The sequence below is a fragment of the Hyaena hyaena genome, unplaced genomic scaffold (assembly GCF_003009895.1).
Source record: "Hyaena hyaena isolate Hyena2069 unplaced genomic scaffold, ASM300989v1 scaffold_67, whole genome shotgun sequence".
In the NCBI taxonomy this organism is placed as follows: Eukaryota; Metazoa; Chordata; class Mammalia; order Carnivora; family Hyaenidae; genus Hyaena; species Hyaena hyaena.
The window spans coordinates 2,874,660-2,899,556 of NW_024080699.1; the positions used below are offsets into that span (position 1 = coordinate 2,874,660).

Consider the following 24,897-nt stretch of genomic DNA (forward strand, 5'->3'; position numbering starts at 1 on the left):
TTGCCCAAAGCAATGTCATACCTTGGAGTTTTGCCACTTGGTTGGGTTGCTTTATTTAGCTAAGTAACTAAAAGCAGATTTACTTTGAAGAATCAGGCTCTCAAATATTCTATAACTCTCTAAGAATGGACATCTACAGCCATGTTTGGCAGGAAGAGTTCTTCCTAAATTGTCACAGAGTCATCAAGTAAATGTTTGGCCACATGAAGCGTTTACACAAAAACTTTCCTTTTTCAAGGTAAGCTTCTTCCATGGAGCTGGAACAGGGGACCTGAGTTAGAGAATATTTGATATTTAATTCAAGACACACACCAACCTTGGTGTCACTTTTCACAGCAACAATTTGAAGCTAAACATGTAGCAAGAATCTCAGTTTCTGTTGTTTAATTTAATTTTATGTTGTAAAATATATGTAACATAATATTTACTATCTTCACCAGTTCAGTGGCCTTGAATACATCCATATTGTTGTGCAGCCATCACTACCTTCCATCTCTAGAACTTTTTCATCTTCCTGAACCTAAAATCTGACCCCACTAAACACCAACTCCCCATTCCCCCATCCCAGCCCTTTGTAACCACCCTTCTATAATCTGTCCCTATGAGTTTGACTATTCCAGGCACCTCTTTTTTTTAAGTTCATTTTTTAACTTTTTAAATGTTTATTTATTTTTGAGAGAGAAACAGTGAGAGCCAGGGAGGGGCAGAGAGAGAAGAGAGAGAGAGGGAGGGAGGGAGATGCAGAATCTGAAACAGGCTCCAGGTTCTGTGGGGCTGGAACTTAGGACCTGCGAGATCAAGACCTGAGCCAAAGTCGGACGCTTAACCAACTAAACCACTCAGGTGCCCCTATTTATTTATTTTGAGAGCTAAAGAGAGAGAATCCCAAGCAGGCTTCGTGCTGACAGCTGACAGCTGAGTTGGAGCTCGATCTCATGAACCATGAAATAATGATCGGAACCATGAGACCATGACCTGAGCTTAAATCTAGAATCAGACACTTAACGCACGAAGTCCCCCAGGCACCCCCCAGGAACCTTTTATAAGCGGAATCATTTGGTATTTGTTCCTTGTGATGGGCTTATTTTTCTTTCTGTAATGTCTTTAGGCTTCCTCCATGTCATAGCATCTGTTAGAATTTCCTTCATTTTAAAAGGCTAAATAATATTCCATTGTATGTGTATGTCACATTTTGTTTATCTACAATTTAATTTTCTATATTTGATTCTTATCATTTTTAAATTTTGAAGCAATCACAAAGTGACAGAAAATGTTCAAGGGTGGTACAAAAAACAAAACCCTCTTTTTTTCTTGAACTCTTTGGGAATACGTTGTCCTGATACTCCATCATCTTTCAGTACTTTTCTGTGTCTTTCCTGCATACAGACACTTTCCTACCTGACCACAGCACGACCATCAAAACCAGGAAACAAGGTTTGCCAATTATTGCAATCATGTCTTTTACCACAAAAGGATCCAGTTCAGAATCACTTTGCATTTAATTAAGTCTATTTAGTCCCCTTCAGTCTGGAAGTACAATTCAAAAGTCTCTCCTTGACTTTCATGACCTTGACACTTTTTTTTAATGTTTTTATTTATTTTTGAGAGAGAGAGAGAAAGAGAGCAAGCAGGGGAGGGGCAGAGAGAGGAGACATAGAATCTGCGCTGTCAGCAGAACCAGATGTGGGGCTCGAACTCGTGAACCACGAGATCGTGACTTGAGCTGAAGTTGGACACTTAACTGACTGAGTCACCCAGGCGCCCCTTAAAAAAACTTTTTTAATGTTTTGACCTTGACACTTTTAAAGATCACAGACATTGTAGAATGTCCCTCAAGTTAAGGTTTGTCTAATGTTTCCTCCTGATGTATAAGCTTCTTCAAGTTATACATCATAGCAGGAAAATCATGAAAGTGACACTGCCTTCTTCCCCTTGCCGCCTGCCAAGGGATTCTCTCTTTGGTTTGTTCCAATACTTTGATCACATGGGTAAGGTGGTGTCTACTGGGCTTCTTCACTATAAAATGAGCCTTTTCCTCTTTGTAATTGGTAGGCATTTTATGGGGAGGTACTTTAAAATTGTGTAAATATCTCATTCTTCATCAATTTTAATTCTTTTTTTATCTCCATATGAACGTTTGGATTCCCATAAAAGTTAGTGAGTTATATCCATTCCCATCATTCTTTAATTTAAAGCCCATATTGTCCCCAGTTTGGCCACTGAGAGCTTCTTCATTCTGTGGCTTTTCTGGTACGGCCCCGTAATTCTTAGAGCACATCCCTACTTTCCAGCGTAACAAGATGTTCTAGGCTCATCTTCTGACTTCCTGGCCCCAGTTATGGAATCAATCATTTCTCCAAGGCATCTTGATTCATTTTAATGGAAAATGGCATTTGGAATCCAAAATTTGGGCTCATCCCTTTTGAAATGTTGTTGCTCCCAGGCAGAGCTAAGGAATACATGTTTCTCTGCATGCACACACACACACACACACACACACACACACACACACACACAGAGGCATGGGCATGCTCCACGTAAATACACTCTTTACCCTCTAATACTACATGCCAGGCTGCCTTTCTCCCACCCTATGAAGAATCTCTCCTTGCCCTGATCAGGTGGTGACATCACAGAACATGCCACCCTTTTTGGGGTTGACCTCCTCATCACTTGGGCTCTGATCCCCTGCTTTGGCCACCATGGCCCCTGCCCTCCACCCCTCACTGTGGACTCTTTCCTCACAGCTCTACCTAATGACTTTGGGACTGAATTGTTTAGGAAGGGGAACCATTGGCTTTGGTTGTTCACAATCTTTTGCTTATTGGGAGCACTTGAATCTGACCTATTAGATAAGCAATACTAAACATGACTCCCAGCATTTCCCTAATCTTTTGTCTCTCTTATTGTAATGAAAACAATTCTTATGAAATATTTATACAGTTAGGATGGCTTCTTCCTTACAGCAACATCTATTTTGCAAATTTGCAGTTGTATTTAGGCTGCCGCCAGCCACTCTCTTGGCAAATGTTGAGCGACTCCCACCACAAAAATTAATGAGTGAAGGCAAGGTCTGCACACCTACTTATTCTGTTCTTCCATTATCAAGCTGTAGGACTCTGGGGAAGTGAATCAGGCCACATCTACAGAAACCAGAAACAGACTTTTGCGTTACTGTGAATCGCTCGTGCTTGTGAATTGAGATCTTCCTGGTTAGACTCTGAACATCAAGGGAATGGACTTGTCTCCTCCTATATTTTGTATCCTTCAGGTCAGGTGCTGAACGCAATCCTGCTTACTGGGCGGGTGCTCCTGGTGCTTGTTAACCAACAGGACCACGATGACCTCATCATGGTAGTAGGGAGAAAGGACATGCATTTTCAAACTCCAATGGGTGCTTGTCGGGCTTTAATCTCCTTGACCTCCATAAACACAAATTCCCCGCCCCCCTCCCCCCACCGCGACACTTGCTCTTCTCGGCTTCTAAGCACATGGTTCCTCTCCTACCTCCCTGGCTCCTTCATCGCGGTTGCCTTTGTGCATGTTGCTTGCTCTGCCTGTTTCCTCCAACAGCGGGCCTTTGTTGGGCATTTTCCATGTGCCAGGCACTGTTGTAGGTACTGGAGATACAGCAAAGAATAAAGCAGATCAGAAATCCTTCCCTGGCAGAACTGAAGGGAAACAGGAAGGCTTGCCCCTTATGTGTGTGTGATTTCTTGCATCCGTTCCACAGCCTCTGCTGCCGCCCTGAAGTGTGTTGAGCACTGGCTGGTCCAGCCAGGCAAACAAAGGATTAAGGTACCCTCTCTCCTTCAAGACTTTTTCTAGAAGGAAGACGTTCAGGTTTTTTTTTTAAGTTTATTTATTTATTTTGAGAGGGAGAGAGCGCACAAGCAGGGGAGGGGCAGAGAGAGAGAAAGAATCCCATGTCAGGCTCTGCACTGACATGGGGCTTGAACCCATGAACCCATGAGATCATGACCTGAGCTGAAATCAAGAGTCAGATACTTAACTGGCTGAGCCATCCAGGTGCATCCTAGGAAGGAGGCTTTCTATACGCTCATCTTTCTCCTGATCTCCCCTCTCATCTGCCAGCCTCCTATTTTGCCTGCCCTACACAGTCCCCCACCTGCAGCCAGAGCCTTCTTCACACACTCACTCCACTGCCTAACACCTTCAGGATTTCCCATCGCTCTTGGATCGCCCAAGAGCTGGCCTCTGCTTACCATCCCGGCCCCCTCTCCCCTCCCTCCTCCTTTATATCAAACCTCCCAGCAGCACAGGAAGCTGGTTCCATTCCCATGCCCCCCTGCTTTGGCTCACGCTGTCCCCTGACCTAAAGTGCCCCCTCCCCACCTGTCTGCTAGTCTGACCCCTACACTTCCTGTTAGATTCAGCTCCTTTACCTCCTCCCCTTGCAGTCCACCTAGGACTGCAGTGGCCCAGGAGTGCTCAGCACATGGTGTTACAGCTACTGAAGATAGATACAGTGGTAATTATGTGCTTAATGTCTGTCTCTGGGGATGGTAAACCCCCTGTGAGCGTGGGCTGTGGCTGTCTTATTCCCTACAGTAAGTGCAGCACGCTGGGTGAGGAGCGGTAAACAGGCAATGCTTCTGTGGTGCTAACTGTGCACCCAGCCAGGAACTGTTCTAAGAATCTCACGTGTGTTAGGTCATTTAATCCTTACCACGACTCAGTGGGATACGCACTGTTATGAGTCCCTGTTTACAGATGAGAAAATAGGCACAAGGAGGTGAATATGATCCCTTCCCAAGTGTAAAGGCAGGCTCGGAATCCAGCCAGCCTACCCCCTAGTCTGTGCTCTCTACTGCAATGCCTGCTGAATGGCAGGTGGATGATGGATCGTGTCTGGATACTGAGTGCCTAGCAGGCACCCGGTAAGCGATAGCTGTCATTATTATCACCATGGTGTCCACACTCTCAGGCATGCATGCCTTTTATTTATTTTTTCTAGTCTTTAAAAGTTTATTTATTTATTTTGAGAGAGAGGGTGGGGGAGACAGAGAGAGAGAGAGAGAGAGAGAATTCCAAGAAGGCCCCATGCTTTCAGCACAGAGCCCAATATGGGACTCGAACTCATGAAACATGAGATCATGACTTGAGCCAAAATCAAGAGTCAGATGCTTAACCAACTGACTGTCCCAGGCTCCCCAGACGTACATGCCTTTTAATGAGGGCAAGTTCTGCTTTTCTCACCTCTGTGTACTCAGTGCACCCCACATGGTAAGGACTAAATAAATATTTACCAAATGAATAAAAAAACTCGTGACAGAAGTATAAGGAATGACCCAGGGTGCCTGGCTGGCTCAGTCAGCATGTGACCCCGGATCTCAAGGTTGTGAGTTCAAGCCCCACTCTGGGTGCAGAGGTTAGTTAAAAAGGATCTGAATTGGGGCCCCTGGGTGGCTTAGTCGGTTGGGCGGCTGACTTCAGCTCAGGTCATGATCTCATGGTTCGTGGGTTCAAGCCCCATGTCGGGCTCTGTGCTGACAGCCAGCTCAGAGCCTGGAGGCTGCTTGGGATTCTGTATCTCCCTCTCTCTCTGACCTTCCTCTGCTCAAGCTGTCTCTCTCTCTCAGAAATAAATTAAAAAAAAACATTTTTTAAAAAAGGATCTGAATCTACCTTCCTTATATATGTTTCAATTAAATTCCATGTTTTAAATTATGTGATATTTACATGTTGTACTACTGAAAGTTGTAGAAAGGATAAAGCAGAAAATCCCTCTTCCATCAGGGCCACCCCATGGCACAACTCCAGAGGGCGCCATTCACCTAAAATACAGTGTGGCAGCCACTGCTCCTGCTCAGGACCTTGTCCACCTAATTTCCCTCTCTGCAGGCACAACTGATACAAGCTCTTCTCCATCTTTACAGAGATAGTTTACATGCATTTGAACTGATCATGGGTGTGTTATTCAACATAGACTTCTTTACCTTGCCTTGTTCATTTTATGTCTTTGGGAGATTGTTTCACACCAGGCGTATAGAGTAGCCTAGCCTCATTCTTTTTAATGGTTACATAGTATCTCATTGTATGGTTTGGATGTACCATAGCTAAACCATAGTTTAGCTTTGCCTCTATTTAATCAGCCCTCCATGTATTTAACCAGCCTCTATTAGGTTTTTTCCAAATTGTTTCTGTTACAAATAGTGCTGCCATGTGCTCCCATCACCCCACCCCCTGTTTGAGCACATCTGGAACATGCATTCCTAGAATTGGATTACTTGGGTAAAGCAGAGAAATTACTTTCTAATGGCAGAATTTCAGTCATCTGTGACTGGCATAGCTAAGATTTTTATACCGGGCTTTGGGGTGTGTCAGATCCTTCTAAGGAATGGATGATCTGTGGGCCCCTCTCTGATACATCTGAGACTAGGGGGCAATATTTGTGGGCTTGATAGTTTGTTACTCTCTAAAGAGAAAAGACAATTCACAGTGGAAGGGTAAGCTTCTTAGAATCCAACCAGTGCTCAATGATTAGATCCCTTACTTAGAGTAAGACCTCACTGAGCGTTGAGACACTTGGGTCACTCAGGGCCAGTCAGCAGTGAGTTCACTGAAGGCCCTGGTGGAAAGACTGAGAAGTTCAGGGTTCAGTCCCCAAAGAAACATATGGAATCAAGAGACTCTGGTTCTGGAATCACATTGTAGGGGGAAAGGGGGGGCGGTCCCTGCTATTCCTATGAGGATGTAATTCCGATTAATACCAGAGGATGGAGAGAGGGAGGGATGGATACATAAACACATAGACATAGAAAGGTAGATATCAGTCAAGCAAGCACAAGCTTGGACTTATTTTGGGGTTTGGGCTGCACCACCTAATAGTTAATGGGACTTTAGGGAGCTTCTTTGAGCTTCTCAAGATTCATCCTTTGTCCATAACGGGATTAACAATGTCTTTTATGTGGGGCAGTGGTGAGGAACCAATGGTTGTAAACCAAAGAAGGTAAAGGGTCTGGCACAGTGCCTGGGTTCTCATATACAGTGGGGCGGTAGCTACTATCGTTTATTATATGACTGGCCTTTCTGTCATTGGTATATTGGCAGTTGCCAATAAGCATGTACTTCATGCTCCATTTGACCCCTGCTTCCAGGGGGACTACTCTTTAAAGTAGGGGTTCTCAGCCTTCTTTCCCTCCCGACATGTGGGCGATACTCAGGTACCTGGCACACTCCCAGCATTCATTTCTCAGGGCAGGATTTCAAACTACACTCATTTATCTCCAGGCCAGGAAAGCAACATTATTACAGGAATGACCTAGATCCACTGAAACTTATATTAAAATGATAAATAAATAAAGGAAAGGAAAGGCAATCACCCTCAGATTTGGGTCTTTTGGCTACAATTTGCAAAACAGCACCCAGCTTCCACCTGCGGTCTCATAGAGTAATAGTGAGGGGCAGGTACCACTGGGGGTGCTCATTTCAGTGGGTTTGGGGGTAATCTCTATTCTCTCCTCCAGATACAAAGTGAAGGCCATTACCAGAGGGGTCTGGCAACTGTCCCCACTTGATTATGGAATGGTTCTCTCTTTGACCTTTGCTGAGTGCCTGGCTGAGGTGCTAAGCTTTCCGCAGTGACCCTGGGGAAACACAGACATCCAGGGCCTTAGCTGGTGCCTCGGATGCTTGGCCAAGGGGTCCAGCCTGCCAGGTCCAGGAAGGCTCTCTCAGTCCCGCAGACAAGCTCAGGCTTGACCCGCCAAAGCAGCTGCTTTAATACTCAGTGTCTTCAACTGGGGAATGGAATCCAACCTCACCTGACCCTCCCAGCAACCAACCCCCTTAGCCCAGCAGGGCCAATTCTTCTCTCCTCTGTGTCCCCAAAGCACTTTGTTGTGTGACTATTAAAGCACTCCCTGTCAGTTTAAAATGCATCTCTACCCCTTCTGGGGCAATATTTCTTGTATTTTGTTTGTTAAAGTTTTTATACAATCTCAAATTTTTCATTAAAATGGACGTGGGGTTTGCATGGTTTTCTACCTATGAGACGGGAGTTGAAAACATACATCAGTGGTCTGGAATCTCATTGGGCTCTTCTGCAGCTAGAAAGGGCTGTGGAAAATCTGGCTTGTCCAGAACCTTCACTGTGGACACCACCCTTGAATCCTGCTTTCATCCATCGTCCAGTCAGTCAGCTGGTCATTTAACAAACACTGAACCACTTTTGTGCCAGGCACTGCACTAGACACATGGTATATTGAGATGAAGAAGACACAGGCCGTGCCTTGGAGGCCAACACAATGAGACTGTCTAGCCCTAGATTGTCATAAAATGAAGTATAGGTGACATACAATATTGTGTTAGTTTCAAGTGGACAAATACAGATTTGGCAATTCCGTACCCTGCTCAGTGCTCCCCAAGGTCATTGCAGTCACTGTTAACCACACAAAATTATTGCGATCTTATTGACCATATTCTCTGTGCTATACCTTTCATCTCTGTCATTTTGTTTACCTCTTCATCTGTCGAACCCTAGATTCTGCTGACACCTCGAAACCTCTTTCTAGAGCATGTTAACCTTAAAAATAAAACTGCCAGCAATTTTAGCAGCAAAAACGAGTTTATTTGGAAATAGCAGAGAATTGCAACCCAGGACACACAAGCTGTGGCAACACTGTAGGCAAGTCCAGAAGCAAGTCTGGGGAACAGAGGAGAGGGAGCTCCTTTCCAGAGGGAAGGGGGAAGATGGGAAGGCTGTTAGAATGCAGACGTCCATTGGAGTAAACTGGGAGTCCGAAGTGTAGTGGCCCCTCATTGGCTGAGCTGTGACCGTCACTGACCGGGCTGTTGCTGGGAGAGGAGGAGACCTTTCCTCCTACTGCTGGGATAGTAAACTAGTAGCTAACGTAGTATTGGACTTGGTAAGGTGTAGGTCTTCCTGTTGAGGCTGCAAGACCTCCCCCTGCTGGCCTCTCTCCTCCTGAACTAAACTGAAGGTTTCCTTGAATTAGTTTTCACAAGAAGTCAACATACAGGATTTCTTTCCAAGTGTAATTTCCTGGAGCTTTGGCACCATCTCTATATTTTAAAATCTACGGTATTTTATTCATCCACCGAAAATCTCTGTAAGGCACTCTACTATACCTGGAGTAGGGGGGTGGGGTGGTGAGGTGGGGAATATGAAGAAAAAACAAAAAATCTGTTCCTTCTAGGCACCTAAATCTTTTTTAATGTTTTATTTATTTCTGAGAGAGAGAGAGAGGAGAGAGAGAGAGAGAGATGGTGTGAGCAGGGGAGGGTCAGAGAGAGAAGGAGACACAGAATCCAAAGCAGGCTCCAGGCTCTGAGCCACCTGTCAGCACAGAGCCTGATGTGGGGCTCGAACCCACGAACCATGAGATCATGACCTGAGCTGAAGTCAGATGCTTAACTGACTGAGCCACCCAGGCACCCCTCTAGGCACCTAAGTCTAAATAACAGAAGTCACACACAGACAGAAAATTGGGCCAATTCTTTCATTTGTGATTGCACATGGCATGCATTCATTTGTTCATCCGAGCATAAGTGTTTTTGGTGTGTGCTATGTGCTTTCGCTGTAGCAACACCGTGGGAGGCTCAAGATGTACACTTGCTCTCTGGGTACTTGGGGTCTCCCCGGGAAAGAGGAAGGGAGTTCAGAGTCAAGTGAAACATCAGGCCAAAGTCAGTGGCTCAAAGAACGATCTGGGGGCAAGGAGACCCGATGACCAGTGAGCATGAGCCTACAGACTTCTTCGTAGAGGCAGAGGATTCAAACCAGAAGTGAGGAATGGAAAGGTCTTCAGGAGGGCAGGAGGGAGGACATTCCAGGCTTGGGCAAGGTCATGAGCAAAGGTCTTGAAGTGTTAGGAATTTCTCATTAGAAACTGAGACCCGAAGGGGGTGGGAATAGGGTGGGGAGAATTTGCTCCAAACAGTGCCAGGAAGGGCCCGGTGGGGGGGGGGTGGGGGTGGATACCTGACTTCTCCCAATCTGCCCCCTGCAAGGAAGCTCTGCTTCTCGTTTGTTCTGCTTTCTTCCTTCCCCCAGTCTCTGGCCCATTCAAAGACGTCATGATAACCACACTTCACCTGAAGTCCTGCCTTCCCTCTACCATAAGGTGCTTGATCCTACAAAAGACACCAAACATCAGAAATGTGTCCAGCATGGCTGGGGGTAAGTAGTGATAGACGTTTCAAAAAAGAAAGAAAAAAGATCCCTAGAAATACCAGTTGTGCCGGGCCCAGGAATTCCTGAAGTTTCTAGCTTCTGCCTGGGAAACAAGAAGTAAGAGTAGGATGATATTAGCTCTGGTCCCTAACTAATGTTCCAGCAGGAAGTCTGGCATGTGGACCAGACTCAGGCGTGAACACCGTACCAGGCGGCTTCTGTACCACCAGTTCTGCTTGGTCAACCCAGCTCCACGGGGAAAACCGCCAATGGCCTCCCATGATGCAAGGGGTTTTCCCTCTGGGGGAAGAGCACCCCCAGATTCCACCACATTTTAACTGGTTTTTGATTCAGACCAGATTTTGGTCTGTTTTGGTCCCTGTTTTGGTCTTCTCTGGGTGCACCATGTCCCCAGTCTCTTAAAGGAGTGGCCCTCAAGGCTCTGAAAGGTCCTGTGAGAGAAAACAGCCATCAATTGTCACTGACCCAAGTCCCAGCAAAATTTCATGACACCAAAGGCTTTTCTGATTACTGGAATCACCAAAGATAAAAACCAGTAGCATGGTTTAAAGTGCTAGAGCAGGACAGTGTTCATTATTTATTGACATATCTGGCCTCTGTCGCTATTTCTGGACCAACAGAATTCTCTGTTATTGCATAACAAACACCCCAAACTCACCAGCATCCGCCATATTCTCCAACGATGCTGGTGCTTAGTGGGGTGTTTCTTCTGCTTCACGTGGTGTGGTGTCTTCTGGGGCTGGATCATCCATGATGACTTCTTCCTCACATGCCTGGAGTGTCCACTTGGAGCTCTGGAGCACGTGGGGCTGACCTAATGCTTCTCTATTGCTAGGAAGCCTCGCCAGCAGTGGTAGCCAAACTTCCTTACAAGGTAGCTCAGGATTCCTGGAGGAGGAGCCGTAATGCCCAGGCACATATCGAACACCTGCTTGCATCATACTTCCTAACGTTCCATTGGCAAAGCAAGGCACGTGGCCAAGGACAGAGTCAACAGGGAAGGGGCCACTCGGGGCTGTGAGCACTAGGGAGCGTGCTTTGTAGAGAGCCGTCAGGGTAATAGTCTCGCACAATTCTTGGTACACATGACGTACCAGCAAACCCCAGCTGAACCCACTGCTCGCTAGAACCCCAAGGAATCAGGAGGGCGGAGTGAGTCAGTCTGGATATGTGTCCCAGCTTGGCTCCGCCTGGCGGTGGCTGTGGGTAAGGTGTGTGACCTCTCTAAGCTCACCTGTACATGGAAAGTAACAGCTCAGTCCTCCGCAGGAGGAGTCACCGAGCTCCTGTGGGTAAGATGTTCCATCCAAGTCAGCCACTGCCATGGAACGTTCCACAAGGAAAGAAGCTCATTCTACAGAACAGCTTGGGACTGTGTCTTCCAGGGCTTTACATCAGATTAGGAACATTAGGGGTGCTTCTCTCCCCCTCTTGTCATTAAGTTAAAAAAAATAAAGAAAGAAAGGAAAGAAAGGACAACATTGCTTTGAGGTAAAAGGACTCGGGAGACTCACTTCATTTCTCCTCACAAAGAAAAAGCCATCATGACCTTAGATGGAGCCGGAGAAAGCCAGGGGATTCAGGAATCAGCTCAGACCCTCCCCTCACTAGTCCGCCACCCCCTCCACAAAGCCACCATGAGCCCTCGAATGGTGTCCTGTTACTAATGGGAACAAGTGGGAGACTTGTTACCATCAGCAGTGGAGATGAACAAAACGAAAACACAGTGCTGTCTGAAGTGCATTTAATTAAAAAGGAAACAAAGAAGCTTTGTGTGCATAATACCTCTGATTTGCAGTATTAAAAATCCAATTTGCTCTCGCAACAGGCTTCGGAGGTAAGAAAGAAGGTGGCTAAGGAAGCCAGGCTTCTAGGCTGGCTGGATTCCCCGCCACCTCACTCCAGATTATTTTTGGAGACATTCTGGGCTTGCTCGAGACGTGCGGTCAGCTTCCTTGGGCTTTCAGCAGCTGGGACTGTCCAGCTTGTCCTCATTGTCAATGTCTGTAGCATTGGCAGGCACCGAGGGCTTGAGGCAATGAGTTCCAGGATGTTAGAGCAGAAGCTGGTACTAGAACTTTCCCTGCAAGATAGTTGCATCTACTTGTATCGGCTTCTTTCTACCATCCCCAAGGAGGAGGGTTCCGGACTGGATGGTGGACCCATCCTACGAAGGTCTGATGCCTATAGCCCAGTGGTGACCCTAGAGGGACCCAGAGGTCCGTTGTCTCAGGCTTAAATCCTGGCCACGCCATACACCAGCCATGCGAAGTCACTTCATCTCTTTGAGCCTTGTTCTCCTCATGTATAAATGACTTAGCACAGAGAGCTCAGGAAAATATCCTAGCTAAAGAGAAAATATTACCTGACACCATCACTGTGGCAAAGAGATGCTTATGTGTCAATACAGCAATCTAACGTTTGGGAGAATTGTCACCAAGGTTATTTCTCCAAAAGCAGCATAATTATGTTTTTTCTTTGGGATGCTCTGTTTAGAAGAAACAGTCCTCAAAAAAACCCATAAGTTTTCTTGTTTGTTTTTTCTCCAGTTACAGAACGACACCTATTTATCACATAAATTCTAGATTTGAGAAAAGCACAAAAGAGAACGTTAAAAATGGCCAAGTCTTGTTACAGGAGATAACTGTGATTAACATGTAGATGTATTTCCTTCTAGTTCTTTCTCTTATCAACTGTCTAGAAAGGAGAATGTGCCCAGCACACACTTTTGTTATCGAGTATTGTTCCTTTAACTATATGTTACATCTTTTACCATCATTAAATACTCCTTCTGTGCCACAATTGTAAATGTCCATGCAAGATTCCACTGAATGAATATGCCTTCAACCCCTACTTCCTGTACACCTGAGTGTTAGGTAATTAACACACAACATTGAACTCCCAGGGTCTCTTTGAGGTAGGTGTCATTACTGTCATCTCATCCATGGACCACACTGCTGGTCAGAGGCAGAATCGGGATTCAAACACAGGTTTGCTTACCTCTAAAGCCAGAGGACTTCCCATTCCAGAGGAGAGCTCCTTACCCCCAGAGGACATCGTGGCATGCGAGTGGAGGGTCTTCCTCTATAGCTGCAGGAAGACTATCTCCTTGGAGGGAGAGTCAAGAATTCTATGAGCCTGCTCAGCCAAGAATCTGCCCACTCAGAAGACATGAGCAGTCCCTTTCCCACAAAGTATACCTAAATGTCCAATAAAACCTATGAAAATCACTTAGCTGCATTGGTCTTCAGGGCCATACAAATTAAAACCACAATGCAAGGCCACTACACACCTGCCAGAGTGGATGGAATGGAAAACATAGGCAACACCAAGCACTGGAGAGGATAAGGAACAAGCAAGAACTCGCAATATAAATTGGTACAACCACTTTGGAAACCACTTAGCTGACCATGTATATACCCTGCAACCCTAGGTGCATGCCAGACAGAAAGGCATCCATGCGTACCCCAACATGCATGTATTAAAATGCTCATGGCAGCACCATTTATAATCACCCCAAACTGGAAGTCGTTCAAATGTCCACCCACAACAGGATTGGATAAACACATTGTGGTAATGAGTATATCACACAGCAGCGAGAATGAACCAGCTATCATCAAACACAGTGGTATGGATGGATCTCCCAGACATGTGATCAAGTGACAGAAGCCAGACTCCAAAGACTCACCTTGTATGATTCTGTTATATGAAGAACAGGCAAAAGTAATCCGTGATGTTAGAAGTCAGGGTAGCAGCCACCTTCGAGGCTGGGGTGATTGACTATAAGGGGCATTAGAGGGATTCTGGGATGCTGATAGTGTTCTGTTTCTTGACCTGGGTGTTGGTTACACGGGTATGTTCATTTCCTGAAAATTCCTCGGGCTGTACACTCATGGGCACTTTCCTGTGCTGTGCTGCAACAGAGAGTTCAAATGGAAAGACTCTGCGAAGAGACCACTGACTCTGCCTGTGTCCCTCCTCTCACCAAACCCAGGGCTCCGGCCAGCCAGCGTGGTGGTCCTGCACAGGTCCCTGGCTCCAGCCTTTGAAAAGTTCTGCCAAGCCAACAGTGGCGCTCTGCCCCTGCTGGGCCTGACCGAGCCAGGCAAGTGGACGTTGCCCGCCCCGAGCGCTGTCCCGGACACCAGGTAAAAGGCGGGGGTCACCAGGGTTCAAGTGTGGCGGTGGCCACATGCAGCAGCCAGCATGGCTGTCAACAGGGACCTATTTGGCCAGTCATGGGGATCCTCAGCATCTGGTACAGAGCCTAACTCGTGACTCTTGTTCACGGACCAGCTGCTGTCCTTCCCTCCATTCCCATCCTTGTCCCTGTCCTGGTCCCTGCCCGGGGAAGAATCTTGGGGGTCACCAAGATAGTCGTGCCCTACCTGGAAAAATGCTGGCATCTGCAGCCGCCCTCTTCCTCACCTAAGCCAGACATCAGCAGCCCTGGATGAAGAAGGAGGTGAAAATACTTGCACCGCTGATACCTACCCAGAGGTGGCCGTCAGTAACACTGTGGGCATGTTCTCACAGACTTAGAAGACATAACGCATTGAATAAATGGCCCTACTGATTCTGCTTCTGCAGTAGCACCCCAGCGAGCCCACCTTTCTCCCACACGACCCCAGCTCAGGCTCACGTCTCTTCTACTCGCCCACCCAAGTGGCCCTTCCTAATGCTACACCTGATCACGTGACTCCCCCCATTTAAAATCTTCAGTGCCAGGGAGCACCTGGGTGGCTCAGTCGGTTAAGCATCTGACTCCGGCTCAGGTCATGATCTCATGGGCCATCAGTTCAAGCCCCTGCATCGGGCTCTGTGCTGTCAGCTCGGGGCCTGGAGCCTGCTTCGGATTCTGTGTGTCTTTGTGTCTCTGCCCCTCCCCTGCTCATGCTCTGTCTTTCTCTCTCAAAACTAAGGAAATAATTTAAAAATCATAAATAAATAAATAAATAAATAAAATCTTCAGTGACTTGCACCTTGGCCTGATATCAAGACCTGTAGTGACCTGGCCTCTGTGTCTCCCCTTACCCATGATGCTCCAGCCATCCCCAGCCATGTCCCCAGAAAGAAAGCTCCCCCCAGACAGTCTGCTGTTACCATTTTGTGGACTCTGGGGTAGAAGGGTCCTTCATAGACCCCACCTGGACCCGAGGTCAGTTCCTGCTGTTTTTTTTCTAGCACCTCCTATGCTACTATCTTGGGAACTCCTAGAACAGATCGCCCAATGGTCACATGTTTGATGCCTCCATGCTGTTCACATACTGTTCCCTCTGCCTAGGATGTGCTTTCCTCCTTGTCCAGCTGGTGAACTCCTATTCACCCCTCAGGACCCAGCTCCAGCACCTTCCCCTTTGTGGTAGAGACTGGGTTCCACCCTTCCCTGGGTTGCTCCTCTCCCCATGCTGTTAATACTCACTGCTCTGTGTAGCAAGTATTTGTGTTTAGTGCAGTCTCACCTGCCTGTGTACGATTGCACACTTCTTTTTTTTTTTTTTAATTTTTTTTTAATGTTTTATTTATTTCTAGGAGAGAGAGAGAGAGAGACAGCGTGAGCAGGAGAGGATCAGAGAGAGAGGGAGTCACAGACTCTGAAACAGGCTCCAGGCTCTGAGCTGGCAGTCAGCACAGAGCCCGACGTGGGGCTCGAACCCATGAACCGCGAGATCATGACCTAAGCGAAAGTTGGACGCTTAACCGACTAAGCCACCCAGGCGCCCCCGATTGCACACTTCTTACCAGTGGGCCAATGTCTCTCTGTCACTATTGTCCCACCACTTGTGCTTGGCACAGGAATGGCTCAACAAAATAACTTTGGAGTGAATGAAGCATAGGCTTATCACCAAAATATTTTAACTCTACAGAAAAGTTGCTTTTTTTAAAAGTTCATTTATTTTTGAGAGAGCGTGCAAGCAGGGGAGGGGCAGAGAGTGAGACAGACAGAGAGAGAGAGAGAGAGAGAGAGAGAATCCCAAGCAGGCTTCACACTGTCCGCCCAGAGCCCGACGTGGGGCTCAAACTCAAGCACCTGAGCTGAAATCAAGAGGCCTAAATTGCACCACCCAGGGACCCCATCCCCCATTCTTTTTAAAAATGCATGGTCACGGGCCATGTTGATTCTGGGCCTGTGAGCTTCCTCCTTGTGTCCCCAGGACAGGCCGTCCCCAGTTCCGGAAGTACGAGTTTGGTGCCTGCACGGGCAGCCTGGCCTCGCTGGAGGAGTATTCGGGGCAGCTGAGGGACATGGTGGCCTTCCTCGTGGACTGCAGCTTCTCCCCAGAGGCAGCCTTGGAGAAGGTGGGGCTCCCCAGAAGAGCCTCCACAGGCCATGGTCACGTGGGTGCATACAAGGTAGGGACATAACCTCCAAGCGCTGAATGACCTGAAAACATGGATCACCTTGTATTTTCCTGTGGTGGGGAGAACATTGACACAGGAGGCAGGAGACCAAAGTGGCCCCAGCTCAGCCACTGTCTTGCTGTGCAACCCCAGACAAGTGGTTAACCTCTCTGAGCTTGTTCCCTCATGTGGAAAATGGGGTGTCCAGCCTCTCCCCTGCCCACGTATGGGATCGCTGTGAGTGCCCAGTGTGCCCTTGAGTGTGCAGGTCAAGCCCTTATAGACAGATCATGGCGTCAGGCCATGTAAACCAAACCCATTTGGAATTGTCTGGCTCCTTTAACTTAGAGCATCTCAGTGAGCTCTTTGAAAATCCCCCTTGGCTCAAACTTGCTGGCGCCGGGCAGAATGCGCCTGGCCAGGTGAATGCCTGGGGATTTGTGGCAAGGCCTTGGCCAGCCTGTTGGCTGCTGGGTTATGTTTCTGTCAGGAAAGCTGGGTCATGTTCTTGGCCAGTGGGGGCCCCGGTGGTCGCCTCTCTTGGGATGCGCCCAGTGTTAGGGGTCACCTCCCTGCTGGGTCTCTGAGGTTCCTTCCATCCCAGCCACTGCTTGTCATAGCAAGAGAACCAGATTCCCTCGTTCCACTGACGCCTCCCAGGCCCTCATGGGAAGCCCACGATGGCACCGTGCTGGAGGGTCGGCCAGCCAGTGTCAGTGGCCGGGGGCAGGTTTCTCTGTGGAGGACTCAGACCGCGGATTGTGTCCTGGGCTTCTGGATATTTATTAAAACTTGCTGGTTTGGGCTCCTGCCAGAAAGGCCCAGGCTGCCTCTGATGAGAAACCATTTTCCTGAGTGAAGCATGTGCCTGAGCGGGTTTTCTTAAAGGTGGGGGTGGGGACAGAGTGCGGCCACTGGCAGAGGCCAGGGGCAGGGTTGTGCCCCACACGCACCGCCACTGGCAGCAGGTAGGTCATGGGCAATCTTTCATTGAGATGAGGGAACTGAGGCCTGGAGAGAGGAAAGGACTTGCCCATGGCCCGAAGCCAGACTGCGCCCTAGGGCTCCTGGCTCCCGTCTCTAAAAAGTCACTCACTAGTACAAGTGTGACGATTAAGGGATGCTTTGCGCAGAGTGTTCATCTCTGCCCATGGTAAGCGCTCAGCCTTCGGTAACCAAATATCCTTCAGTTCAGCACGGCTGCCTCTGGCCCTTGGCTCCTGGGAGAAACGGCGAGGCAGCCATCTTGGATTCAGGTGGGGCCCTGAGGGGCAGCCTCGGGGAGCTCTGCCTGTCCCCTGTGAAAGTCCCTGACACATGTCCCTTCCCCAGTGCTGTGATTCAGACCCCAACCGGGCAGGCACGCTGAGGTTTCATCCAGCGGCCACCAGCGGCCTGCCAGGGAGGAAAACTTGCCCCTTCTTCCCTTCTAGGCCCTTTGGCTGGTCTGACACTTGGACTGACAAGAGATGGGTTAACAGGAGGAAACCACATTTCATGTCGTACCTACAGAAGCCCCAAAGATGCGAGGCTCAAAGAAGTGATCAAAGCAGGCAGCTTTTACACCTTTCAGACAAAGAAACAATGAACTTGTGAATAATTGACAAGACAAAGAAGTTTGGGCCTGGGGTAGGAAATTAGGAGGAAGTCACAAGGTTTGTTTATACAGCCCTCTGGGCCTTGAATTTCCCATCTCTGGCAATAAAGATGCCTTTTTCCTTCTTGGTACAGGGAGGGTCCCTCCACGTGGGAGATTTATTTCCTACTTTTGGGGGGGGAGGGGCAGGGGAGGGGAAGGGTGTAGAGTGTTTTTCTTGCACTGGTGGTTTCTCAAGTAACTTTAATTCAAAATAATCCATATGCCACACCGGTGTATTTTGGGGTGGCCTATCTCCCCCCTCAGGGCCAGCAGCAAGGCCTTGGGGCAGCAGCCACGACTGTCCCAGTGGATCATCATCGTGGCCACATCCTAAATCTTTCATAAGCCCCACTGCAGCCACCAGAAACCATTCAGACCACAAACAACACCAGTGAAAGTCACTCAGGTCATTCTAAGGCAGGGGGAGCGAGGCAGGGCTCAGCAGGGCCCCTTCCCCAGTGTGGACTCACGAGGCAGAGCAGACTCAGTGGTTCCCGAGACATCCTTTGCCTTTGGATCCCTCTGACATTGACTCTCTTCGAGGGCTTCACCCCTGGTCCCTGGAGGTCCGTGGAGAAAATTCAAAGGACCCATGGAATTGGATGGGAAAAAATTACATCTTTACTTTTATAGCCTCAAACTGAAACTGAGCACCTCCTCTGATTATGAACGCAGACGAGGAACTACCATTGTATCAGCAGACCCTGTGATTTTGTGGCTGCCTGGAGAACTCCCAGATATGATCATGTCTCGTGGCCGTTCAGATAGCACAGAAATACCCTATGTGTTGATCACTACACCAAAATTATAATGGTAGGTCTGCGTCTTGTTCCCCAGGCTGTTAACGAAGGATACAAATCACTGCATCACATGTTTTCATACTTTGATAACTGCAATTGCAATATAATTGGCTTCCTTTGTAAACCTATGCATTTGTTATGTAGTTAAAAATGTTACTTTAAGTGGCAGCTCCGAGCTACCAGAGAGTCCACAGCACATACAAAGTTCTCTGTTTTAGACCAATAAATACCGGCAGGCTTTCTCATTCCTATGACACAGGAAAGTAGAAGCTATATGGGGCACCTGGGTGGCCCAGTCGGTTGAGTGTCCGACTCTTGATTTTGGTTCAGGTCATGATCTCACGGTGTTGTGGGTTCGAGCCCCCCATCTGGCTCTGCGTGGGCAGAGGGGAGCCTGATTGGGATTCTCTCTCTCCCTCTCTCCTCTGCCTCTCCCCTGCTGGCACTGTCTCTGTCACTAAATAATATAATAAATATAATACAATACAATATAATATAATTAATCAATCTTAAAAAACAAACAAAAAATAGAAGCTATAATTTCATAATAGCTGCTTGCGCCCCCTCCTTCATTCAGCTGCCTTGAATTCCTGGTGCTCAGGCTTTCAGTCTGTGTTAATTCCGTTTTTTCAACATGTTTTCCTTGATTTCTTTTCAGACAACAGTGCCTTGTGCCACCATTGCTGGCTTTTGCTGCCACCTGGTGGTCACAATGAGGCCCATCCCCAAGGACAAGCTGGAGGGGCTGGTGCAAGCCTGTTGCTCCACGGGGAATAAGGGACATCCTGTTCATATCGGCCACCCAGGTGAGTGTCCGCTCTCGTTCGTGATTCCGACAGGCACCCCTGAACTTCAGCCTGAGAAGACAGGAACTTGCTAAGTTCCTGAACTCCTCCGGCTTGTCCTCATTTTCCCCAAGAGTCCTGGGGATCCCGGACGAGGCTCAGACTCCTGCAGCAGCAGAGTCTGGCTGGGTATAGAGGCCCCTCAGGTTTCAAGGTGTTGCCCTTGGCAGAGTAGTCAGTCTCACCCATCAGCTCCCATGAACTTCAGGTGAACTTAGGGGTGACAGCACAGCTGCTTGTCCCGGGACTTGAGCTCAGAGCAACCTCTAATCCAGGCTGTTGGTCGGTGGCATATTTGGCAGAGGAAGGCTTTATTCTAAATGTTCACTTGAACGGATCCCCAGGGTATTAACTCAGTCTGAGAGCGAGTGAGCAGATCTAAGAGCGGCCGCTGTCCAGACCTCCTCATGGTTCTCAGAGGGACTGGTGAGCGCTTGGGACTGGGTCTTGGGTGAGATTCAAAGTAAGTGAACTTGCTCAGCTGCGTAAAAAAAACAAAACAAAACAAAACAAAAATGAATCAGAGAAAGCCTGGTTTCTCTAAAGATGCAGTCAGCAGCAGGCCCCTTCCTCAGAGAAAGATGATCTCAGGACCACCCGAAGCAAAGTGCATTGATGAATCATTGAATTGTCCACTCATCGGTGGGGCTGGGTCGGGCCCAACACATCCCCCTTTGCTGGTACCAGGATAAACGTTGGCTCACAAATGCTGGCTCGGTTAGTGGCCTGCACAAGGTGTTGGGCTAAGTGCACCTCCAGCAATCATATCAGGCACCTGAGATGCTGAGTGATGAAACTACTATTCAGAATGGACTAGAAGCTGGCAAGCATTCTGGATTGTTGAAGCCCTGAGTCCTTTTCTCCAGTCCCATCAATGGCAATCCTAGGACCAGAGTTTCTCTGAGAGAAAGAAACATAAACCGCTCAATGTGTGTCAGCTTGGATGGGACCTTCAAGGGCAGGACCCGATGGGCTTCGTTTTCATTTTCTATTTGCAGAATGGTTGGGAATCAAAGATCTTTCCAGACCTGACTATGGGGAGCCTGTGGTGTGTCAGCCGGGGGACATCCCAGTGTTCTGGCCTTCTCCGATGACCAGCCTCGAAGCTGTCAGCAGCTGCAGTAAGTCCGGGCTTGTGGGGGGCAGTCACTATGACCCAGGATGGAGACTGGTGGGTCTCCAGTTCTTGAAAGCACAGACTTACAGTGCGATGATTTAGGAAATAGAGTCATGATGGGCGCCTGGTGACTCAGTCAGCATCTGACTTCAGCTCAGGTCATGATCTCACAGTTCATGAGTTCGATCCCAGCATCGGGCTCCGGGCAGACAGCACAGAGGCCACTCCAGATCCTCTGTCCCCCTTTCTCTCTGCCCTTCTCCCCCACTCATGCTCTCTTGAAAAATAAGTACACATTAAAAACAAAAAAGAAACAGAGTCACGAAACAGAACATATACAGATCTCACTGGCTTCCTTCTTCTCTTCCCAGGGCTGGGTCTCTCAGCCTGTCTCTCAGCTCAAGAATGCTTTGATATAATATATTTCTCACTGTCAAAGAGTCCCAGCCTGTTCTGATAGAAAGACCAATATCTAGCTTGACTTTCTGAGACATTTTGTAGGTGGGTGGGGCTTCTGAAAACCGGAGTGAAGGTAAAGAGTACAGCTAAACACACCATTTCACATGGTGTTTGCAAGGTGCAGCGGGTCCCCCTTATCCTTGGTTCTGCCTCGGGAAGCTTGTTACCCACAGTCAACTGCAGTCACGAAGCAGACGATTCGTCAGAAGGTCTATAGTGGCCTCACTCTACATCACAGTGCCTGTGTCACTCACCTCGCTTCCGCTCATCACGCAGGCATGTTCTCACCTCACATCGTTGCAAGAAGAAGGGTGTGTACAGTACAGTAAGGTATTTTTAGAAAGGGAGGCGTTCACATAACCTTTGTTATAGTACATTGTTATCATTGCTCTATTATTAGTTATCCTTCTTAATCTTACCGTGTCCAATTTGTAAATTAAACTTTATCATAAGGAGGTACATATAGGGAAAAACAGTCTCTATAGGCTTCGATGCTATCCGTGATTTTCTGTCCCCTGGGGGTCTTCGAAGGGATCTCTATACCGCAGGACCTCGGTGTTTTAAAGAGATACATACGGTCAGTTTATTTTTTTCCAAGGTGTAGGGTGCTGTTACAATGAAGCGACACAAGGGGGCGCCCTAACCAGCTCACAGTAAGGTCGGGCTGGGATAAAATATTAACTATTGCGGCCCATTTCATGGACACTGGAAAATTCTAGCCAGGTCAGCCACACCTGCACCACAAATCATAGAATTTAGTGTTTCTTTAATTGATTTTGAAGGCATTCATATGACTTTAGCTATCAGAATGGCCTCGTGACAGGGGGAGATTAATACAGTTAGGAGATCCATGGGATTCTATTATCTAACAGTAAATGTATTAGGCACCTGCTACGTGCCAGGCGTGGACCCAGATGTTGGGAATAAAATGCTGCATGAGACAAGATGCAGTTCTCAGGGAGGGTGTGGTCATTTCTGAGTGTGTGTGGGCTCATGTGTGTTCACACGTCCACACACGTGCAGTGTGGACGTGCAGTGAATACTATGTAGCACGGTGGTCTCACCCCCTCCTGCCACCAGCCACAGGGGCTGCCCTTTACTGCAGCAAACTCCAGCCCACTAGCTCTGGCTTGAAAGAGCACGCCTGTTTGTATGTGAGACCAAATGACATCACTAGTTTAGGGATGACCTGGAGTATTTCTGATTTACAAAAGTCATGCTCAAACTTCTATGTGCAAACTCTTAGTGATAGATTAGTTGCTACACGCCTCACAGCTGACGGGGCAAAACCCCGTGCCACACTCTGAGACGACTGTTCTGATGTGTACCTGACATCAGAGTGACCGGTTTTAGATGCTGACCACCACACAGAAGAGGAGTGATTACATTCGTCCAAATCCTTAGTTCTTGCCTATCTAAAAATTAAGTTAGAGTGCTTTCTGCAGTTATCAGTAGGTGTTTCTTCTGCAGTGTCGACTAACTCTGGCTTTTTGTTAAGTCTGAAAAAAACTGTGACTGTTTTCTGTGAAATCCGAGACTCTTGTGCATTGAGACACTCAATTCTGAGATAAATAAACAGTGGTCCCTCATCTCTGGGAGCACAGAGCTGAGTGGGGTGAAAGCACTCTTGGATAATAATGACAGTGAAGAAAGCTGACAGGGTAAATGAAGGGCAGTAAGTATTAAGCACCTAAATGGACCAGGCACGAAAGCATAGGATTAGTAAGATACTGTGCCTGATTCAGTCGTGCAAACCATCATTTATTGAGGGTTTCCTCTGAACCACTTTGCAAGAACACTTTTCTGTGCACTTTCCAGTTTAGTTTTGACAACAAGCATCTGAAGCATTATCATTATGATATAGTTGAGGAAACACGTTTAGAGAGGATAAAAATCTCATCTCCGACTGCTTGGCACACCAAAGCCAGTTCTAAATAACTATGCTAGCGTGCCGGGATTCACATTGCCCGGGATTTAGTATGGGAGAGGTGTGTTGTTTTGTTTGTGTGAGAGAGGGAGGGTGCGAGAGAGAATGTGTGAGTGGGAGAGAGGCAGAGGGAGAGAGAGAGAATCTTTTTTAAAAATGATTTTTATTAAAAAATATTTTTAAAGGGGGGGCACCTGGGTGGTTCAGTTGGTTAAGAGTCCAACTTCAGCTCAGGTCATGATTTCACGATTCGTGGATTCGAGTCCCACGTCAGGCTCTGTGCTGACAGCTCAGAGCCTGGAGCCTGCTTCACATTCTGTGTCTCCCTCTCTCTCCGCCCCTCCTCTGCTCATGCTCTCTCTCTCTCCCTCAAAAATAAATAAACTTTAAAATATTTTTTAAGTTTATTTATATATTTTGAGAGAGAGGACACAAGCGGGGGAAGAGCAGAAAGAGAGAGAGAATCTTAAGTAGGCTCCATGCTCAGCACAGAGTCCAATGTGGGGCTCAATCCCACCACCCTGGGATCATAACATGAGCTGAAATCAAGAGTCAGTTGCTCAATGGACTGAGTCCTTTTTTTTGGGGGGGGGGGGGAGAGTTTTTTAAAGAACAAAATTAGCATGTACCAAATCAAAATAAAAGTCCTATGGGAAAAATAGGAGCTATGTTCAGAGAGAGCTATTTATTAGCAAAGTATAGAGAGATGGCTTCATGCATTGTAAGAGTTCAGTACGTACCCTCTGATACCCATGGATTAAACTGACAGAAACTCCTACAGCCCTATCTGTAGCTGTGGCTGTACCTCCCTTCTCCCGTATTCAACTCATCTTCACTTTCCTAAAAATTGAGGCACCTGTTTAAGTGGGACTTGATTCAGCCATAAGACAGTTTTCTCTTAGTGCAACGAGCCTCGAAGCGCTGTTGGCAGAACTGAGGCATGGCGCCATCTTGCCCGTCAGCAGTGAGCTAGAGGAGCATGGACTGAGTTTGATGAAGTGAGTGCATTAGTCCCTCCTGTTGTGTGTTTTAGGGACCCCGCTGGCTTTCACCAGTGCACCGGGCTGCACAGTCATGACCAACCTTAAGAATCCGGAGGCTCCAGCCAGTCGTTTTACCCCTGAGGGAATTCCTGAGGTCCATCACATTTCCCAGGATCCTTTGCACTACAGCATTGCGTCGGCTTCAGCTGTTCAGAAGATTAGAGAACTAGAGACTATAATAGCCGCAGACCCAGGTAAGAAAGTTCACACCTTAATGACCTGGAGAAATTCATCATTGACGTAATGGTCAGTGAAAAAGGCAGCATGCAAAGTGCATGCATTACAGTGTAAATTTTTTATGAAACGAGAAGGATTCATTCCTCTTTATTTAAATAACACTATCAAAGAAAAGAAGTTGCTATTGTATCAAGAAAGTAGGCATAGCCTTGGGACGCCTGGGTGGCTCAGTAGATTAAGCACCTGATTCTCTGCAAGGGGCGTGGAATCTCCTTATTAAGATTTTCCTCTCTCTCTCTCTCTCTCTCCCTCTCCCTCTCTCTCCCTCCCTCTCTCCCTCTCTCCTTCTCCCTCCCTCCCTCCCTCCC

General features: G+C 47.6%; 1 protein-coding gene across 6 annotated transcripts in view; it reads left to right on the forward strand.

The window, feature by feature from the left end:
- The window catches only part of DGLUCY (D-glutamate cyclase), a 75,078-nt gene that overhangs the window by 23,895 nt on the left and 26,286 nt on the right, over window positions 1-24,897 (forward strand). For all 6 annotated transcript variants that reach the window (XR_005528495.1, XM_039232541.1, XM_039232544.1 and 3 more), the window contains 6 exons: window positions 10,040-10,165; window positions 14,175-14,328; window positions 16,336-16,534; window positions 19,620-19,767; window positions 20,805-20,927; window positions 24,343-24,546. Coding sequence is in view for 5 of the 6 variants with exons in the window: in XM_039232541.1 (XP_039088472.1) it covers window positions 10,063-10,165; window positions 14,175-14,328; window positions 16,336-16,534; window positions 19,620-19,767; window positions 20,805-20,927; window positions 24,343-24,546 (931 nt within the window). In the remaining variant the exon portion in view is untranslated. The remainder of the gene's footprint in view (window positions 1-10,039; window positions 10,166-14,174; window positions 14,329-16,335; window positions 16,535-19,619; window positions 19,768-20,804; window positions 20,928-24,342; window positions 24,547-24,897) is intronic.